At 38.1% G+C, this 20,381-nt stretch overlaps 1 protein-coding gene across 11 annotated transcripts in view; it reads right to left on the bottom strand.

Moving 5' to 3' along the window:
• The window catches only part of LOC140724869 (kelch-like protein 28), a 41,035-nt gene that overhangs the window by 13,269 nt on the left and 7,385 nt on the right, over window positions 1-20,381 (bottom strand). For 2 of the 11 annotated variants that reach the window (XM_073039594.1, XM_073039593.1), the window contains 5 exons: window positions 16,160-16,203; window positions 15,012-15,910; window positions 11,355-11,798; window positions 4,040-4,248; window positions 3,774-3,893 (listed from right to left, as the gene is read on the bottom strand). In XM_073039594.1, coding sequence (XP_072895695.1) covers window positions 3,774-3,893; window positions 4,040-4,248; window positions 11,355-11,798; window positions 15,012-15,910 — 1,672 coding nt within the window. In that variant the 5' untranslated portion in view covers window positions 16,160-16,203. Of the gene's footprint in view, window positions 1-6; window positions 3,894-4,039; window positions 4,249-11,354; window positions 11,799-15,011; window positions 15,945-16,148; window positions 16,204-20,381 lie in introns of those variants that run through there. The other 9 variants (XM_073039588.1, XM_073039591.1, XM_073039589.1 and 6 more) reach the window with 7 other exon arrangements.

The following is a 20,381-nucleotide window of genomic DNA, read 5'->3' on the forward strand; positions in this document are numbered from 1 at the left end:
CACCACTTTTCAGATTTAAAGATTTATTTTGTAAACCATGAAATACTGTAACAGACAGTATTTGACACAGCAGTACCACAAGCATGTAAAATCTGGACACTGCTTTAAGAAAAAACAAACTCAAGTGGTGTGAAAACAGTCCTTTAGCACTTTTACTTTGTAGCAAATGATACCAAAAAGCAGGCAAGATGTTTCTCATGTTTGAAGTGTAAGACTGATGTTTTCAGGTACAGAGCATACAACCATACAAACTAACATTTAACCATTTATAATGATGTCATTCCCTCAAGTCAAAAAACAAATAGGTCTTTTACCTGTTTATTTACAAAGTTTAGAGTCACATTTTATTAAAAGTGAAGCAGTCTGGATTTAAAGGATAGTACTTGATTGAAAGGCAGGTAGATAAAATCCAGTTCAGTGTCAAGTTAAAAGTTAAGGCAAGCTATGAAATCAGTAATGACTATAGACCTGCCCATGTCCCCCATCAGTTCAATAATTTACATTTTCAAAGCTTTCATAATAATCCAGTGTTGATGATCACCATTAACAATGTTAATTTAGGCCATTCATACCAAGTTTAAAATCCTATGTTTTAAATTTAATTAAGACATTTAGGGATGAATACAAAATGTGGCTCAAATATGTTAAGTCAATGGGGCAAATTTAGTTTTGGTGAATATAGGGGGAGAAATATTTACCTACCCAAGTTGTCACCAACTTCCAAAGTCTAATTGCAATTAGATTAGCAGAATAAATCAAAGTCTCTTAAAACATCTTTACAGTTTATTTGCATGCAAGTCTCTCAATGTGCAGAGCACAGAAGCATCAGTTTCCACAATCAATTTCAGCAAAATATCTTTCACAATAAGTTAAAGCCAAGTAGATCGAAATCATTAAAACTTTGTTTTGGTACGTTATAATAGTATTCCAGTTGTGGTATTCAAATACACTTCATGTATCTTCTGGTGAAAGGGGAAATTGTCCCATTGACAGGAGATGACAATGCAGATAGCAACAAATGATTAAAACATGAATTCCAGAAATACCATTTATGGCCAATATAAATCATGTATTACAACATTTCATAGTAAGTGCTCATTTTTAAACTTGTAATCAAGTGACTAACTACTGAAAATTCTGTGCAAATTTAGCTAGACAATATAGAAGAGTATGACACTGAAAAATAAATGCCTTTTACAAAAATAGTATGGGATAAAGATGCTGCAAAAGACAAATCACTTTGTCCCACATTATCAGGTTACCTATATAGATCTACTTTCTTCTAATAGACATGCAAAAAAAAGTTTAAATGAAAGTTTCCAAGTTGCATCTTAAATATGTCAAATGCCAGTTCCTACTATTTTGCCAGAATTTTTGAATTTTGTCACAACTTGAAATAACTAAACAAGTGCATAATAGGCAAAACATATACACAGACAAACACTCCCTATTTGCAATGAATGGAGGCCAAATATTTCACTTGCCACTAACTAGATCCAAGTTTTCATTACTATGGGCGAAACCAATATTTGACATGCTTTGTATCAAATATATTTTTATAAAGATTCTTAAAATTAACAAAATAAGGTTATAGTTTTATCAGATGCCACTGACGGTAGTTATTGCTGTGACATCAGTTACTGCCATCAAGATAAACACTTGTGCTACTAAACCAGTAGGACCTGTGTAGTTTGCCATGCCTTTGGGACTAGGTTGTCTGTGGACTTTGCTAATTTTTATTTCAGTGTAGGTTAAATCATGCCATTATTTAAATGAAGAAATACACATTATGTTCTACTTGTACTTGGAAATATGGAAGTTTATAGAAGGATGGAATTTCATTCTACATACGGAACACCACAAATGTTACATTTTACTGACAAGTGGTATATTTAGAGCACAATAATTCTGTAAATCAACCCATCCATAAGTATAAATTACACTTAATAAAAAAGCCATATAAAAATGTTATTGCACCATTTTATTCCAACAAACGCATGTAGCTTTCATCATTAAGATCCAGAAACTTTTAGAAGGTTAGGATAGATACTAAGTAGCACACAATGATAAAGCCCAATCTGAAGCACTAATGCAAATGCACAGACACATGTCCATGCAACCACCAAAATGCACAACTATTTACTCTACCAATCTAAAACAAAATGTACACTTTACCAAGCACATGTACAAACTTGTGCTGGTACTTTGCTAATCTGGTCTAAACATACTAATTATAGCTTCAATCAAGTCAAAAAGAACCTTTGTTTAACTGATTGTTAATTCAAACTTTGCTACAATTACACCTTTTTTGCACATTTTAGGTGCAGAAAAAACTGCAGTTTTATTGGGAGATTATATTTGTAATACTTTGAAAAAGTGCATCTGGAAATCATTTTGGACGTTTATATTAATTGAACAAAGTTGTCTACGTTAATGTCATGTAACATACAGAAAAAGTGTCTGCAAAGTACATTAAAAACTTACAAAACAAAAAAGTTTGGCAACCAATTTTTTTAAAAAACAAATTCAAGGTCTAGTTCAAATGGACTAGAATTAGAGAAAAACATGCATAATGAGAGGCAGTTGAAAATGAATTATTTAGGTTTGCAGTGTTGAACAAATTAGCCAGTAAGGTTAGGATTTTAGAAGCTGAAAGTTAAATTAACTATTTCACTCCAGATATGCTTGCTCAGAGGTACGCGAGACCTCAAAAATGATGGTAGTTAAAAAAAATCAATTTACAGGACATTTACAACAAATATGTATGTAACATCTGTGTGTTGCTTGTAACATCTATGTCCTGAATTCTAGGATAGCACCAAGTACTAAGTTTCTCTGAACAGCAGCTGTTAGAATATTAATACAGGAATACACAAATAAACTTAACACCTGCAATTGGAACTGAATAACATGGCAAATATACAAATATTTTTTAAAAAATCAGTATTGTTTAAAATATCAAGCTATATTCACAAAGTCTATCAACTATCCGATTCAGACATAATATTCCTATGTGAATATAGGTTTGTAACAATGGAAATTCAGAACTTCCAAAACATTAAACCATGAAAAGTACAATTGCAGTTGCACAGGTAACCCAATTAATATTTTTTAGATGTATATTGTTTCACTTTGAATAAAACCAGATCAAATATTAAATATTGATAAGTGACCTTATCACTCAGATGGAAGATTGCTAAAAGAAGCAAAATATACACAATAGCATGTCATCAGATCTACAAATTACATAAACCACACTGCATAATACAAGCAAAGAGGAAGTCGTATTCAAAAACTTGTGACAGATATGACAAGGCAGCCCTTAAAGTTTTTATGTAACTCACAGGTGTTTAAAAAATAATGGACAAAACAGAAATGGACTCAAGTTGAAAGGGCTTTGAATTTGTGCAATTCATTAGAATTAAAATGAGGATGGGTGGAGGCAACAATTACTTAAAATGGAGGGGAATGTTAATAAGTTAGAAATGCTAGGGCTCTTTTAGCCCTGGCTATTTCAGGCATCAGTTTATCTTCCCCATAGCACAAGATCATACAATATAACCAATTTGATTAAAAACAATACTTTCTGCAAAGTAAATACCAACAGTAGCAGCCAAGATTCTCAGTGAAACCTGCAAGATTCTGTATCTCCTCAATCTCAGCACAGTTGGTCATCTTGTCATGCAGGATTTACTACCACGGTAAATTCTTCATAAATCAAAGCAACGATCAAAATGCAGCCAGCCCAAAGTTGCACCGACATGATAACATACCAGTAGAATCTGACCAAGTATCTAGGGTTGGGTCATACCTCTGTACCATGTTCAGGTACGATGACCCTGAATGACCTCCCACCACATAGAGGTAATTATCTACAATGGCCGCACCAACTCCTGTCAAGGGGAGAAAGATGACATTTTATTTAAAAGGATTTCAAAAATATTGTACATTGAAAAGCTCGAAATGAATCTTACAGAATCATTTTAAGACTATACAATTACAAATTGCTTCAGTAAAAAAAAAACTTTCCGAGATTTACCTGTTCTTGGATCATTCATTGGTCTACACAAAGTCCACTGATTTTGATGGGGTTCATATCTCTCAACACTTTGCAAGTGTGATACACCATTGTGTCCACCAACAACAAAGATGAATCCAAGCATTGCACCAACGCCAAAGTTAATTCTTTTATCAGCCATTGGAGCTACCATCTCCCAGGAATCTTTGCTTGGATCATAACGCTCCACACTATTTTCATGCACAAAAAGTAAAATGGCAGATTAAGCTCACTTAAATGAGCAATTATAAAAATAAAAACAAACATGTCAATAACCAAGCTCTACATGAAGTTCTCTTCATGCATTTCAACAGTTTGATTACTATAAACTTACATTTTCACCATTTTTCAAACAAATGGCACTATGATTGCAAACCTTTGATTATTAATATTTTTTTCAAATTTCCTGCTCTGAAAAAAGTGACCAAAGCTTACCTGGTTTCAGAAGGTGCCAGATTCAACCCATTTAACAGAAGTTATTTGATTCTAGTATATTAGATCCCTTTGTTTGAATGCAAGGATTAACTTCACATTGATGAGAGAAATAAATTGTAATTTTATGACAATATTAACATTCCTATTAGAAAATTCAAAATGGACAATGTTGTCCAGTAAAACTATATATAACTTTCCAGAATACTCAGTTTATATAACACTGGATAACAAAAGATTTTGATTCCTGAATACTTTTGGGTCTACCTTATGGATTTTGGGCTGCTGATCATGAAAATCATCATGAAATTTTCCTATCAAGCACAATTTTTTTAAAAATCACCTATATTTGTTAATTCATTTCATAATTTAAGTCAGAATAACTGATGCCTAGATTCAGGAAGGCACAAATCCACAAATTAAACAGGTTATCAATGACAGGCAATTCAAAGAAACTCTGTGGGACCAGAGAAAACTGCATGGAAGGCATTCAAGGATGTTGTTGAGATTTTTCTTGATGGCAAGAACACCAATGTACACACAGCTAATTGGTTGACAACAAGCTTCAAACATACAAAACTATGAAGTGCAACATGTCACTAAAGATTCATTTTCTGCATTCCCATTTAGACTTCTTCCCTGCAAATCTTGGTGCTGTCAGTCACCAGCATGGTGAAAGGTTTCACCAGGACAATGCAGTCATGGAGAAACAGTATCAGAGCAACTGGAATCCATCAATGCTGGCTGATTATTGTTGGACACTTAAGCAAGAAGGCTCAGACACAGAGTACAAACGAAAATCATCAACAAAACATTTTGAGCTTAGTTAACTACTGCAGAGCGTCAGCACTGTTATGCAATTAAACGCATTATATTCAAAAGTTAATTACTTGTCTCCAAATTCCTATGTGAATCAAGTAGTCTGAAATTATATCTGTGTTCAGCTTCCAGCAGTCTATCATAAACAAAAAACTTCTGAAGCAATATTTTCAAAAAAATTGTCATTTAGTGTAATTAAAACAACAGATGTTGAAGGAAATTACATTCTAACATGTAAACGACAATTCAAATTGGGATTTAATTTTATTAACTACTGTTCAATTAATTCTGACAATGGCAATTTGCTAATTAGAAAGGATAATAAATTTGACAGAAAGGTCAGATACTGTATCAACAAATGTATTGACCCGAGAAGTCAGCAGTCTTTCTGCCCCTCCTCCTCCACCCAAAAAAATAACTGGATATGATCTTAAACCTTTAAAATCTTCTGTTCATAGTTAAAATGTTGCATCAAATTTCTGAAAAATGTCACAAATGTTTAGACTACATAAATATGACACAAAAAGGTGTGTCTAAGGACACAAGTTAAGTGAATGGGAAAAATCTGGCAAATAGCATGCAGTATTGGAAAATGGGAAGTTGATTATTTTTAGCATAAAACATAAAATTTGAAGGATGAGAGACTACAAAGGTATTAAGTCCAGAGGGACTTGAGTGTCCCATGCAATGATTTGCCAAAGGTACAAGTAGTAATTAGGCAAACCAAAAAACTAATCATTGCTGCAATGTTTCAATGCAATTCTGAGTTCTTTTACACCTCTGCTTTAAAAACTATAAATAAAACTTTTATTCTCATACAAGCAAAAGAAGCAGAGGAAGATTGATTCTTGATAAGGGAATGAATAGTGTCCAGGGGTAGGCAGTAATGCCATGTTACAGTATGAATCATCATATTGAAAGACAGAATTAGCTCAAGGGTGCCCTACTTTAGCTAATTTTCATGTTCTTACTCGAGCAAAAGACCAAGTTCAAACTAAATTTATTATCAAAGTACATGTAAGTCACCATGTACAACCCTGAGACTCATTTTCTTACAGGTATACTGAATAAATCCATAACCGTAATAGAATCAATGAAAGTCCACACTAACAGGGCAGACAACCGGTGTGCAAAAGATAACATACTGCAAATACAAAAAGAAACAAAACATTAAAACATTCTTATTGGCTATCCATGGAAAGACAATCTCATGAAGGACAGAATACAGACAGCAAAAATCTGGAGATTCTATTATGAGCCAAAGTGAAGTTAAATTTACTTCAACCAGGGAAATAAGGGCAAGGAAAAAATCCACAAATTAGGATTTTCATTCTTGCTCACTTTTTAGTGGAATGTGGAAGCTTTCATGACATTTAACCGACCAATCAAAGGGCTCCTCGCCAGGAATAATTTGTGGTCAATGGTCACATATGTATAATCACCAACAGGGCCCATACAGAGTTGCCAGAAACAATAGAACTCATAATACATTAGGCAAAGAAAACTGTGGAACAGAGGTTTTGACTGAATGAATGAAATTACTGTACGGTGCCTAGAAAAAGTATTCGTCCCCCTTGGAAGTTTTTCTGTTTTATTGTTTTACAACATTCAATCATGATGGATTTAATTTGTGTTTTTTTTGCCACTGATCAACAGAAAAACTCCATGGTCTTACTCGCTTCTGATTCAGACCACAGGCTCCTACACCCCCAGCTCTAGATCCAGCTCGGACTGAGATCCTGACCCTATCCAGACCGGGACCGCTTTTACTGCCGCTGGGTCCTATCACTCATCTTATTCCTCTACTAACCCCTATCCTCCCCGTGACTCCCAACCCTCCCTCCACCCCTCATCTCCCCTCCATTCCTGATCCCTCATCCTCCCCTCAGCCCGTTCTCCCTGAACATCCCAACCCCCCCTCTCCCTCCTGAGACCTCCCACTCTTTACCCTCCTCTGACCCCAGCCCCAACCCTTGCCATGTTTTCACCATCCCCTCTGACCTTCCCCTCTCTGAAGCAGAGCGTTCTGTGCTCAGCAAGGGCCTCACTTTTGTCCCCCTCCGTCCATTACTCAGTGAGTTCCGTGCCCGGCATGACGCTGAACTCTTCTTCCGTCGCCTACAACTCCAAGCCTACTACTTTAACAAGGATTCCACTCACCCTATTGATGACCCCTTCTCCCGTCTTCAACCCTCCTCCTCCTCCTGGACACCCCCACCGGGCCTTCTACCTGCATTCAACCTTTTCATCTCCAACTGTCGCCGAGACATCAACCGTCTCAACTTCACCACTCCTTTCTCCTGTTCCAACCTCACTCCCTCTGAACGCACTGCCCTCCACTCTCTCTGCACTAATCCTAACCTCACCATCAAACCCGCAGACAAAGGTGTACTAGTCTGGTGGACGGACCTCTACCTCACTGAGGCCAAACGGCAGCTCTCTGACACCTCCTCGTACTTACCCCTGGAACAGGACCCCACCAAAAAACATCAAACCATTGTCTCCCGTACCATCACTGCCCTTACCAACTCTGGAGCCCTTCCATCCTCAGCCAAAAAACTCATAATTCCCACACCCCGCACTGCTCAGTTTTACCTCCTCTCCAAGATCCATAAGCCTGACTGTCCTGGTAGGCCCATAGTTTCGGCCTGCTCCTGCCCCACCAAACTTGTATCCGCCTACCTGGACTCCATTTTGTCACCCATAGTTCAGTCACTCCCTACCTACATCCGGGATACATCCCATGCCCTCCACCTCTTCAATAACTTCCAGTTCCCTGGTCCCGACCGCTTCATTTTCACCATGGATGTCCAAACCTTATACACTTCAATTCCCCATCAAGAAGGCCTCAAAGCATTCCACTACTTTCTTGACAATAGACCTCACCAGTTCCCCAACACCACCATACTCCTCAGGTTGGCGGAACTGGTACTCACACTTAATAACTTCTCTTTTGGCTCTTCCCATTTTCTTCAGACCAAGGGTGTAGCTATGGGCACTTGCATGGGCCCCAGCTATGCCTGCCTCTTCGTGGGTTATGTGGAACAGTCTATGCTCCAAATCTATACTGGTACTGCTCCCCAACTTTTCCTTCGCTACATTGGTGCTGCTTCCTGCACTAATGCTGAGCTCGTCAATTTCATCCACTTTGCCTCTAACTTTCACCCAGCCCCCAAATTCACTTGGTCCATCTCAGACACTTCTCTCCCCTTTCTCAATCTCTCAGTCTCCGTCTCTGGAGATAGACTGTCTACTGACATCTTCTATAAACCCACTGACTCCCATAACTACCTTGATTATACCTCTTCCCACCCTGTCAAATGCAAAAATTCTATTCCCTATTCCCAGTTCCTCTGTCTCCACCGCATCTGCTCCAAGGACGAGGCTTTCCGTTCCAGAACATCCCAAATGTCCTCTTTCTTTAAGAATCGTGGTTTCCCTTCTGCCGTCATCAATGATACCCTTACCCGCATCTTCTCCATTTCCCACACTTGCCCTCATCCCATCCTCCCGTCACCACAGCAGGGACCATGTTCCCTTTGTCCTCACCTACCACCCCACTAGCCTCCAGATCCAGCGTATTATCCTCCACAACTTCCGCCACCTTCAACAGGACCCCACCTCTAAGGACATCTTTCCCTCTCTGCTTTTCGCAGGGATCATCCCCTCCGCAACTGCCTGGTCCACATGTCCCTCCTCATAGATCTCCCACCTGGTACTTATCCCTGCAAGCGTAAGTGCTACACCTGTCCCCACACCTCCTCTCTTACCACCATTCAGAATCCCAAACAGTCCTTCCAGGTGAGGCAACACTTCACTTGTGAGTCTGTTGGGGTAATCTATTACATCCGGTGCTCCTGGTGCGGCCTCCTCTACATCGGTGAGACCCGAAGCAGATTGGGGGACCGCTTCGTCGAGCACCTCCACTCCGTTTGCCACAACAGACAGGATCTCCCGGTTGCCACCCACTTCAACTCTGCTTCACATTCCCATTCGGATATGTCCATACATGGCCTCCTCTACTGCCATGATGAGGCCAAACTCAGGCTGGAGGAGCAACACCTCATATACCGTCTGAGTAGTCTCCAGCCCCTTGGTACGAACAAATTCTCCAACTTCCGGTAATTCCCTCCCTCTCCCTTCCCCCATCCCACTTTCACTCTGTCTCCTCTTCTAGCTGCCTATCACCTCTCTCATGATTCTGCCTTCTTCTACTACCAATTGTGCTTTCCCCTTAGATTCCTTCTTCACCTCTCCTGCCTATCTCCTCCCTGCTTCCCCTCCCCCACCCCTTGATCTTTCCTCTGATTGGTTTTCCACCCTCCCCCCACCTTCTTTATGGGGCCCCTGCCCCCTCCTTCTTCAGTCCTGACAAAGGGTCTCGGCCCGAAACGTTGACTGCTCATTTCAACGGATGCTGCCCGACCTGCTGAGTTCATTCAGCTTGTTTGTACGTGTTGATTTGACAGCATCTGCAGTGTACTTCGTGTTAACAGAAAAACTCTTTTGGGTCAGAGTGAAAACAGATCTTTACAAAGTGTTCTAAATTAATTACAAATATAAAACACAAAATAATTGATTGCTTAAGTATTCACACCCTTCAAGTCAGTTTTTAGTAGTTGCATGTTTGGCAGCAATTACAGGCTTGAGTCTGTGTGGATAAGTCTATCAGTTTTGCACAACTGGACACTCCAAATTTTTCCCCATTCTTCTTCATAAAACTGCTCAAGCTCTGTCAGATTGCATGGGGATTGTGTATGAACAGCCCTTTTCAAGCCCAGCCACAAATTCTCAATTGGATTGAGGTCTGGACTCTGACTTGGCCACTCCAGATTAACTCTGCTGTTTTTAAGCCATTCCTGTGTAGCTTTGGCTTTCTGCTTGGGGTTAATGTCTTGCTGGAAAACAAATCTTCAAATGTTCTCCCAAGTTGCAGTTTCCTTGCAGACTGCATCAGGTTTTCCTCCAGGATTTCCCTGTATTTTGCTGTATTCATTTTACCCTCTACTTTCACAAGCCTTCCAGAACCTGCTGCAGTGAAGCATCCCTACAGCATGATACAGCCATCACCTTGCTTTACAGTAGGGATGGTGTGTTTTTGATGATATGTGGTGTTTTTGGCTTATGCCAAACATTCCATTTAGTCTGATGACCAAAAAGGTCAATTTTGGTTTCATCAGACCATAGAAAACTTCTTCCAGTTTACTTCAGAGTCTCCCACATGCTTTCTGGTAAAATGCAGCTGAGATTTCATGCGAGTTTTTTCCCTCCCAATTGTGGCTTTCTTTTTTCACTCTCCCATAAAGTTTCGACTGGTGAAGCACCTGGGCAACAGTTGATTTGGTGTGTCATATTAAAGGGGGTGAATACTAACTCAATCATTTATTTTGTGTTTTATAATTTGTAATTTAGATCACTTTGTAGAGATCTAGAAACATAGAAAACCTACAGTACAATACAGGCCCTTCGGCCCACAAAGCTGTGCCAAACATGTCCTTACCTTAGAACTACCTAAGCTTACACATAGCCCTCTATTTTTCTAAGCTCAATGTATCCATCCAGGAGTCTCCTAAAAGACCCTATTATTTCCACCTTCACCGCCGCCAGCAGCCCATTCTACGTACTCACCACTCTCTGCGTAAAAAAAAACTTACCCTGATATCTCCTCTGTACCTTCTTCAAAGCACCTTAAAACTATGCCCCCTCGTGCTAGCCAGTTCAGCCCTGGGAAAAAGTCTCTGACTATCCATATGATCAATGCCTCTCATTATATTGTACAGCTCTGTTTTCACTTTGACACAAAAGTGTCTTTTTCTGTTGATCGGTGTCAAAATAGCCAAATTAAATCCACTGTGATTCAATGCTGTAAAACAATAAAACATGAAAACTTCCGGGAGGGGGGGGGGGGGGGGAGAGAGAGAAGAGAAGGAACACTTTTTATAGGCACTGTGTACATTTTAAATCTTTACTATTTATCCCCAATATAAATTTTCAATTTTGTTTCCAAAACTGTACTTTTTGTGTAATAAAGATTATACTGTGTTACCTGTTCATGTGGGCAGGACCATATCCTCCTATAGCATATATCATGCCATCCAAAACTGCAGCTGCAAAACAACTTCGACTTTTTGACATAGGTGCAATGGGCTGCCATTTTTTGATTTTAGGAATGTATTTTTCCACAGATTGCAAATAATTTTCTCCATCATAACCACCTAATGCATAGAGTTCACCGGCTAAAACAGACACTCCAAGAGTGCTTCGGCATTCATTCATTCGTTCTACTGATGTCCATTTGTTGGTCTCTGGATTCCAACCTTCCACCAAATTTTCATGTTTTCGATAGTTGATTCCTTGTTGAATATGGGTTGCAATTCCTCCTACCACATAAAGTTTTTGATCAACAACAGCAACTCCGCATTCATAGCGTGGGCTACTGAGTGGTGCCAGACCTGTCCAGGAGTCTGTCTGAGGGAAGTACATTTCCACACTGCAAAAGGGATATAAAGACTCATTAGACACGTTTATAGTAACATTATTCTGCATTGTAAGGACTATAATTTCATCAAGGGCAAGCTTTCCTTCACTTCATACAGCTACATAAATTTGAGTCTCGAAAGTTGGTATTTTTTTAAGCTTTAAAGTGCTTAGTACTTTTTTGTCAAAAAAAATCTGCCCGTTATAAAACTTTGTTTTCAAACAGCTGGTCAACTAAAGAAACATCCTTTAAGGTGTATTAATAATGAAATATAGCTGAGCTTAATTTAAATTTAATTGCTAATATTGATTAGTAGTAGAGAATTATTTTTCAAATACAAGATTTCCCAAAATGTTCCCAGAGGTAAATTAAAGGTAAAAACAAAGCCCATCAATTACACATCCTCCCGAGGCTACAGTAAGGCTCCATTTGTATGAACTGTTCATAATCTGACAGTTCGCAAATCATAAATACGGCCATGAGTTCTCACTTGATAGATGTCTGCAGCCCTGCAGCAGCCAGCAAAATCAGTTCTGCCAAACCCCTAAATGCTTGGTTGCATGTACAGACCGTACATAAGTTGGGCATTTGCACGATGGAAAGTACATGGCTCATCATTAACCCAGATACACAGCATCCAACTATTTCCATCAATAACACTTAGTTCTCTTTTGAACCAAGTCAATGGAATTATGTCTTGTGAGAGGCCTAAAGGGTTCTACTTCGTGCTTCGTCAAAAAACACTCAAATCAATACTTTTTAAATGAGTGACTACATTAAATTGGCAGATATCTAAATAACTCAAAATGGTTTTTAGTGAAGCAGGCTGGTAGGCTTACTGCCTCTAATGTGTAGGTGTATGATAAAATCTGAGGGAAGTGATGAGAAAGTGCTGAGAATAAAAAATGGGATCAATATGGGATTAATATAAATGGGTGATGGATGGTTGTCAGGGACTTGGTGAACCAAAAGGCCTGGACCTGTACTGCATGGCACTGTGGCTAAATATTGAAGTCACATTTCACTTACTTTCAAGGTTATATATCCTGGGTTTCCAAGGCAACTCATTTCAAAATAAAGTCATCAACCTTTTAGTTAAATGTAAAAATAATCCCAAAAAAGCCAACTCCTTTGTTGTATTCAAGTTATACTTTGACCAAAGCATTATTCAACTTAAGTAAAACTTTTCTTCAACTTACGGCGTACTTTTTGGTTATAAATAAATTTATAATAAAACTGCAAAATCTCTTGGATCATCAAATATAGCCAACTTGTAGCTTAATTCATGCAAATCAGAATTCCAACATTTGGCTTCAGCTCAAATTTTGGAAATAACCTTTTTATGCATAAATACATTAAAAATTTAAATATTATATGTCCCAAAATGTATCCAATATCTAGAGGCTGGTTAATAAGCTAGTCTTTCCCAAACAACATTTATCAAAGTATTTTCTGGCTTTCAGCACCTAAGTTACAGAGAAAGGTTGAACAAGTTAGGTCTTTATTCTTTGGAGCATAGAAGGTTGAGGGGGGACTTGATAGAGGTATTTAAAATTATGAAATGGGATAGATAGAGTTGACATGGATAGGCTTTTTCCATTGAGAGTAGGGGAGTTTCAAACAAGAAGACACGAGTGGAGAGCTAAGGGGCAAAAGTTTAGCAGTAACACGAGGGGGAACTTCTTTACTCAGAGAATGGTAGCTGTGTGGAACAAGCTTCCAGTAGAAGTGATAGATGTAGGTTCGATTTTGTCAATTTAAAAAAAAATTGGATAGGTATATGGACAGGAAAGGAATGGAGGGTTATGGGCTGAGTGCAGGTCGGTGGGACTAGGTGAGAGTAAGCGTTCGGCACAGACTAGAAGGGCTGAGGTGGCCTGTTTCCGTGCTGTAATTGTTATATGGTTATAAAACACCTCAATGAAGGCATACAAAATAGTTCATGATCTTAATTTAAAACAGTTAGAGAAGAGGCAGTCAAACAGCTACATAAGAACATCCCAGATACCAGTCAAATACAGTGGATTCCAGTTAATTGGGTCAACGATTAATTGGAGCAGCCGTTAATTTGGAACAGCTCTTAAAGAACAACTATTCATCAAAATAGCCGGGATTCCCTTTGCTTATTTGGGACATTATGCCATTTAACTGGAGCAAGAAACTGTTGCTGAAGTTTCTAACCAGTGTTAGCCACGTGCTCATGCACGCCCATTAGACACTACACCATGCATCAAGAGAACAGTTTTTAAATAGCATCAGTTGCATGAGCTTGCGCTCAAAAAAAGCAGGTGATTTTTGTCACTGATAGCTGCCGAGAAATAAGCTGCAAGACAATTCAGAACTGTTTTGCTCATCGTGCTTTCAAGCATTTAGGCTTGGAGATGCCAGAAACAGCCGGGAGTTTAAAGGAAGAAGCGGAAGGTATCGAATTCTCCCTAGTTTCTAGTTTGAAGTAACATCTTGAATGTTACAATGAAAATGAAGAGCTGGAGGATGGAATTGTCAACAGTATGTATGAAAGCAATCCATCTGCAATAGATGTCTGCGCTGATTTTTTTTAATATACCTTTTAAACTATTTTCATGAAAGTTCAGCTAATTGGGGCAGCCGCTTAATTGGCCAAAATGTACTGGTCCCAATTAATCAGAAAGCACTGTATTTGACAAAATGATTCTGTTGGCATGCATTTTAACAGCTAAAAAGGAATGCTACTCACAGTAATAATAAAATTTCTGCAAGTTCAAGAATTTATAAACAATAAATCTAATAATGATCAGTTTCAAGAAACTGCATTCTACAAATGGATACACTTCCATTTATTGAACCTGTACTTTTCCAATAAGTAAACAAAATTCTTCCTGATCAGAGTGACAAGACTGGATTCTTAATCCATGAACCAAAGGAATTAAATAAAACCATCTTGCAGTTTTCCCCCTGGTTGGACATCTATAGTGAAAATAGGTTCACAGAGCTATCAATATAGCTCAAGAATAAATTTCAAAATGTGTCTCCTATGTAAAAAAAAATGGAATAGCAAAATGGGTACATATTTGAATGCCATTTCCAAGTATTTATGACAAAGCAAGCTATTACATTTAGCCAAATATACAGCAGACATTACTCACAATATGGAATTGTTCCATTTTATAATACAAGTTTACAGCAAAATATTACATTAATAAAATAGAAATAAGTTATGGATTTTACATCGGTCCAATGACTCACCTGTCTAATGTTGCGAACAATCCAGTTTTTCCACCGACAGCACAAAGTACTTTGGGGGCACAACGTGGTCGAGTCAATAACTCAGTCTGATGGGAAAATCTGTGCTCTGGCATAAAATGATATTTAAGGGCTTCATTTAGAAGGTGCTTGCAGGTATGTTCATCACGAATTAGCTGATTTGCTTCATATAATCTTGTCAGAAATTTTACACTTAATAATGGCAGTCGAACACAGTGCAACAGCTGTGCTAGATATTTTTGTCTTTCTTGCACATCATATTTAATCCAGGACTCTAATGCATAAAAAACAGATTCCTCCGTCACAACATTCAGACAGTCATTTGAGATTATTTCATCCAACTCTGTGTGGTTTAATTCAAAAAATTCTTCAGTCTTGCATACATCTTCAAAATTCTGACAAATGTACTTGTTGGCAGCAAGGTACAAGTCATGACAACCATACGTTTCAGCAAACCGAGAAATACCAATGCAATTGCCAGGATCAAGCTGACTTTCAAGGAATGTACAACATTCTTTTAGCACAAGTTTGATCTGAAGCAAGTTTGCAGCTGGCAGGAGAGATTCTACTGTATCTTGCGAAATGAATATAGTTCCTGTGTATGCATACTCTACAATAGCCTGCAAAGCAGTCTCATCTATGCACTGAAATTCAACTTCAGAGTTTTCATTCTCCGAAAGGTTTCCGGTAAACATGGCTTTGAAGTATGGGCTGATGCTAGCCAGCACCACCTTGTGGGCATGGATCTTGACATCACCAACCCTGAGGACAATGTCACAAAGTTCACGATGTTGTCGAAGAAGATTCAATCCCTGCAGCAACTGTTCAGAATGCGGATGTGTCAGATTGGCAAGCATGTAGGACTGAGGGGACTGGTCCATCTGAGTGAATCAGAGATCAGAACAAAACACCCAACTATAAATAAGAAAATATTACAATATTTTATTTAATATAAAAATTAATGTGCAAATGAGAAAATAAATGTTTTAAATTAAAACTATTTCCAATAGACTGCAAAATTCTCATTGTAGCATTTGAAACAACATATTATTGGCAATTAAAAATCTTGAAGCTAATAACATAATTCAGAAGCAATAAACTAATTTCAGCTGTACTTACTAAGGACTTACTCTCTGACAAGTAGTTCTTCACATGTGTAGAACTGAAAAGCAATCTGAAAGATTTAAGCAAAGTACGTCAATTCAAAAAGTAATGTCACAGATAATAATTTGTTGACACTTCCCTCAAAAGCAAAACAAAAAGGCTGCTCCTCATACTGTTTTAAATTTCAGTCCCATGAAAATAAGCTATGTGCAACAGAATATGTTTTAGTTAGAAAAATGTACATTTCCAAATTGAGGAGACAGCTTTAATAAGTTTTGAAGTCAATATCCAAATATATTTAATTAGCCAGACACTGAACTTTAAAAAGGGGCAATATTGTTTCATCTGCCTGGTTTCAGAGAGTTGAAAGCATCAAAGAATCCCCATATATTCCAGGGATCAGCAAGTGATTCACTTAGGGGTTTCCAACTTAATGTTTACTTTCTCTCTTTCCACAGATGCTGCCAGAGCTGCAAAGACTCCCAACATTTTCTGTTTTCATTTCAGATTTCAAGCATGAACATTTTTTTTGCTTCTTATTTGATTTATTTTTCTGCTTGGCCTTAGTCACAAGCAGCTCATATCAAAATATAGAAGCAGCACTTATCCAATTAGTAATTACAAGTGAACTACATTAATCTGGCATCCTCAGGACCTTAATTTTGCAGACTTTACTGAACTACTGGATATTTCTTCAAAACATTTTTAATTTTTTGATGTTATACAGCAGTATAATAGGCTTACCAGTGAATCACATTAATTTAAAGAGTGTTCAAAAGGTTTAAAGGCAAGGAAAGGAAATTTCAGTGATACAGAACCATCAGCACCTTCAGACAATGGAAAAGCAGAATACTGGAGTTTTACTGTAATAACAAACTAAAGGTACTGAAATCATTTCCATTGGAATGTAGAAAGTTAAGAACATTAATAAAAAGTTTAACTTATAATATTTTAAAAAGACACACAGAACCTGCTTGGATCATAAGGGTCCATCAATTTAAAATGTTACAAAGTGACAGAAGCTATTTGAAGATATTTCCTTCTGCTCATAGAGTCTTCTTCTCTTTTATGACACAAAATGCCTCCAATTAAGACAACCTATCTTCAAAAGGGCAACAATTATATTAAGTGCCCAAAAACAAGGTGAGCTGCCTTAACGACCATCACCCAATGGCACTCACATCTACAATGATGAAGTGCTTTGACAGGTTGGTTATGGTTAGAATTAACTCCTGTCTCAGCAAGGACCTGTACCCACTGTGATTTGCTTATCACCACAGTAGGTCTACAGCAGATGCAATCTAATTGGCTCTTCATACAGCCTTGGATCACCTGGACAATACAAATACCTACGTCAAGATGCTGTTCATTGACTACAACTCAGCATAACACCTTCATACCTACAGTTCTGATCAAAAAGATCCAGAACCTGGCCTCAGTACCTCTCTCTGCAATTGGATACTCTACTTCCCAACCACAATACGCAGATCAGAAATAACATCTCTACCTCACTGACAATCAACATCGGCACACCTCAGGGATGTGTGCTTAGTCCACTACTCTACTCTCTCTCCACCGTGACTGTGTGGCTAGGCACAGCTGAAAAGCCATCAACAAATTTGCTGGTGATACAACTATTGTTGGCATAACTTCAGAGGGTGATAAGAGGGCATACAGGAGTGAGATCAGCTAGTTGAGTGCTGTTGCTGCAACAACCTTGCACTCAACCTCATTAAGACCAAAGGACTGATTGTGGACTTCAGGAAGGGCATGACACGAAATGCACACCAGTCCTCACAGAGGGATAAGAGAGGAAATAGTGAGCAACTTCAAGCTCCTGGGTGTCAATATCTCTGAAGATCTATCCTGGACTCAATATATTGATGCATCTACAAAAGAAAGACATGACAGTGTCTATATTTCATTTGGAGTTTGAGGAGATTTGTTAAGTTACCAAAGACACTCACAAATTACTACAGGTGCACTGTAGAGAATATTCTAACTGGTTGCATCAGCGTCTGGTATGTGGGTGGGGGGGCTACTGAACAGTATCAAAGTTGCAGGGATCTGTAAACTGAGTCAGCTCCATCATGGGCAATAGCCTCTGTAGTATCCAGGACATCTTCAAGGAGTGATGCCTCAAAAATAAAGGCGGCAGCCATCATTAAGGACTCCCACCACCCAGGTCATGCCTTGCTCTCATTGCTACCATCAGGAAAGAGGTACACAAGCCTGAAGGCACACAGTTAACAATTTAGGAACAGCTTCTTCCCCTCTGCCATCGATTTCTGAATGGACATTGAACCAACAAACATTACCTCACTATTTTTTAAATTTTCTATTTTTGCACTATTTATTTAAAATTTACATATTTTTTACCATCATTCACATTTTTTCCTATCATGTATTGCATTGTACTGCTGCCACAAAGACAACAAATTTCATGATGTATGCCAGTAATATTAAACTTGATTCTGAATCCTGCCAATGGTGCCCAGAAATGTCAAGCATAAAAATGAGATTCTTCCTTAACCAGCACATCGAAGTAAAATATTCCCTAGTTTGTGATTTATAGCCTTAGAGGCACTTTGGATTTTCAAGCATTTTTCATCTGCTGATGTGGCAGTCATAACACCCAGTATGTGAGAATTCTGTTGAAGTATTATGTGGTTTTGTGAAGGTCAAAGCCAGGGGGCCTCCATTATAGGATCATGCTTCCTGCATGGAGTATGTCCCTTCATTCCTTTCAACTATTAATAGCCCAGTGCCAATGACATGAATATTGGTTGCTGTTTCCAAGCGGCTGGTGTAACTTAAAATGCTCTTGTGAAGTCTGTATGAATGGAGAGGTTAGTGCCTTCTCCACAATTTCTTCACCTTGCAACAAACTGCAGGTGGGAAAACATTGCCTGACACCAGTAGACACTACTTGGACTGGATTTAGAGTAATTTCTACAGCAATTTCAATGGAAAAGAAAATAGTGGAGACAGGGGCCAATGCCCTTTTTAAAAAGGAAACATAGGAGTACGTTTCTGGAGCTAGAATTTATCCTGGGTAGAAATTTCCCTTGCACTATTTACAATAAAAAAAAATGTATTTTTCTTCCACCACAAGGCCAATTAACCTCAGATTTATAACCCATACCTTATACTTATCATACCTTGAGTGTATATTGAAGTTTTATTTATAGCATTGGATTTCAACAAAGTAAACTTTTCCCCACAAGATAATTCAAATGTGAATAGACTTTCAAACTTAAACTTCAAGTAGTAATCATTTTTGAAATTACAAGGACAGCTGTATAAACAAACAGTACTGTCTGTAAAGAGAACAAGTTACCCGTTCACAGGAATCCTAGTAAGAGAAATGGCTTGTTAAAACAAGATTACCAAGAGACAGTCCCATATACATTGGAAACAATACTGACAGTAGGACTACATTTATCAGCAACATCAAAATATTCACCATGATCATAGAACAGATGAAGGTTTAGGCATTGTATCCAGGTGGCCCAGATATTTTGCACTATTTTAAAATCATAGATCAATGGTGGTCCAGATTAGCTTATTTTGCCACATTTGATGTGCAATCAATACACAGGTGTTTTGTATGTCCAAGAGATACCCTTCAAGGTACAGTACTGTGACAAACTCAGGATGTTTTGGCTTATCCTCTGAAGTGTTTAGAATACTGTATCAACATTGGGTGACAAAAATGCTTGAATATTCATAATTTAAAAATGATAATTTTAAAGAACCATCTGACCCCCCCAAATACTGAAACTACGCAATTGTAATTATTGAAAATTTAATCATTTGCAATTTATCTTTGTACCCAAAGGCTATAAGAACTTGATGCACTTCAAGCACAAATAAGTTTTCTCACTAGATCGCCCTTGCGTATCTGCTTTTGCTGAATAAAGTCCAGTTACAAAGTAGAAATAGAAACATTACTTGTGCAAGAACACTGAAACAGTGAAATTTGCACAGCGACCATCCAATATTTCAGTGAATTTACAAATGTTTAAGTAGCAATCAATTCATCTCCCAACATTAACAGATACCAAGTTAGCACTGGAGTGCAAGATTATTCTTGGTGCTGCACACAATTCAAATGAGAATTATTAAACTAACAAATTTTACTTTAATTTTAACTCAAACATCTACCAATATCTAAAGACACCAACGTTGAAAACAAAATTGTTTTAGAATGTGCGGCACCAGCAACGGTGCTCGATGCCACCGCCA

The sequence above is a fragment of the Hemitrygon akajei genome, chromosome 3, assembly GCF_048418815.1.
Source record: "Hemitrygon akajei chromosome 3, sHemAka1.3, whole genome shotgun sequence".
NCBI lineage: Eukaryota > Metazoa > Chordata > Chondrichthyes > Myliobatiformes > Dasyatidae > Hemitrygon > Hemitrygon akajei.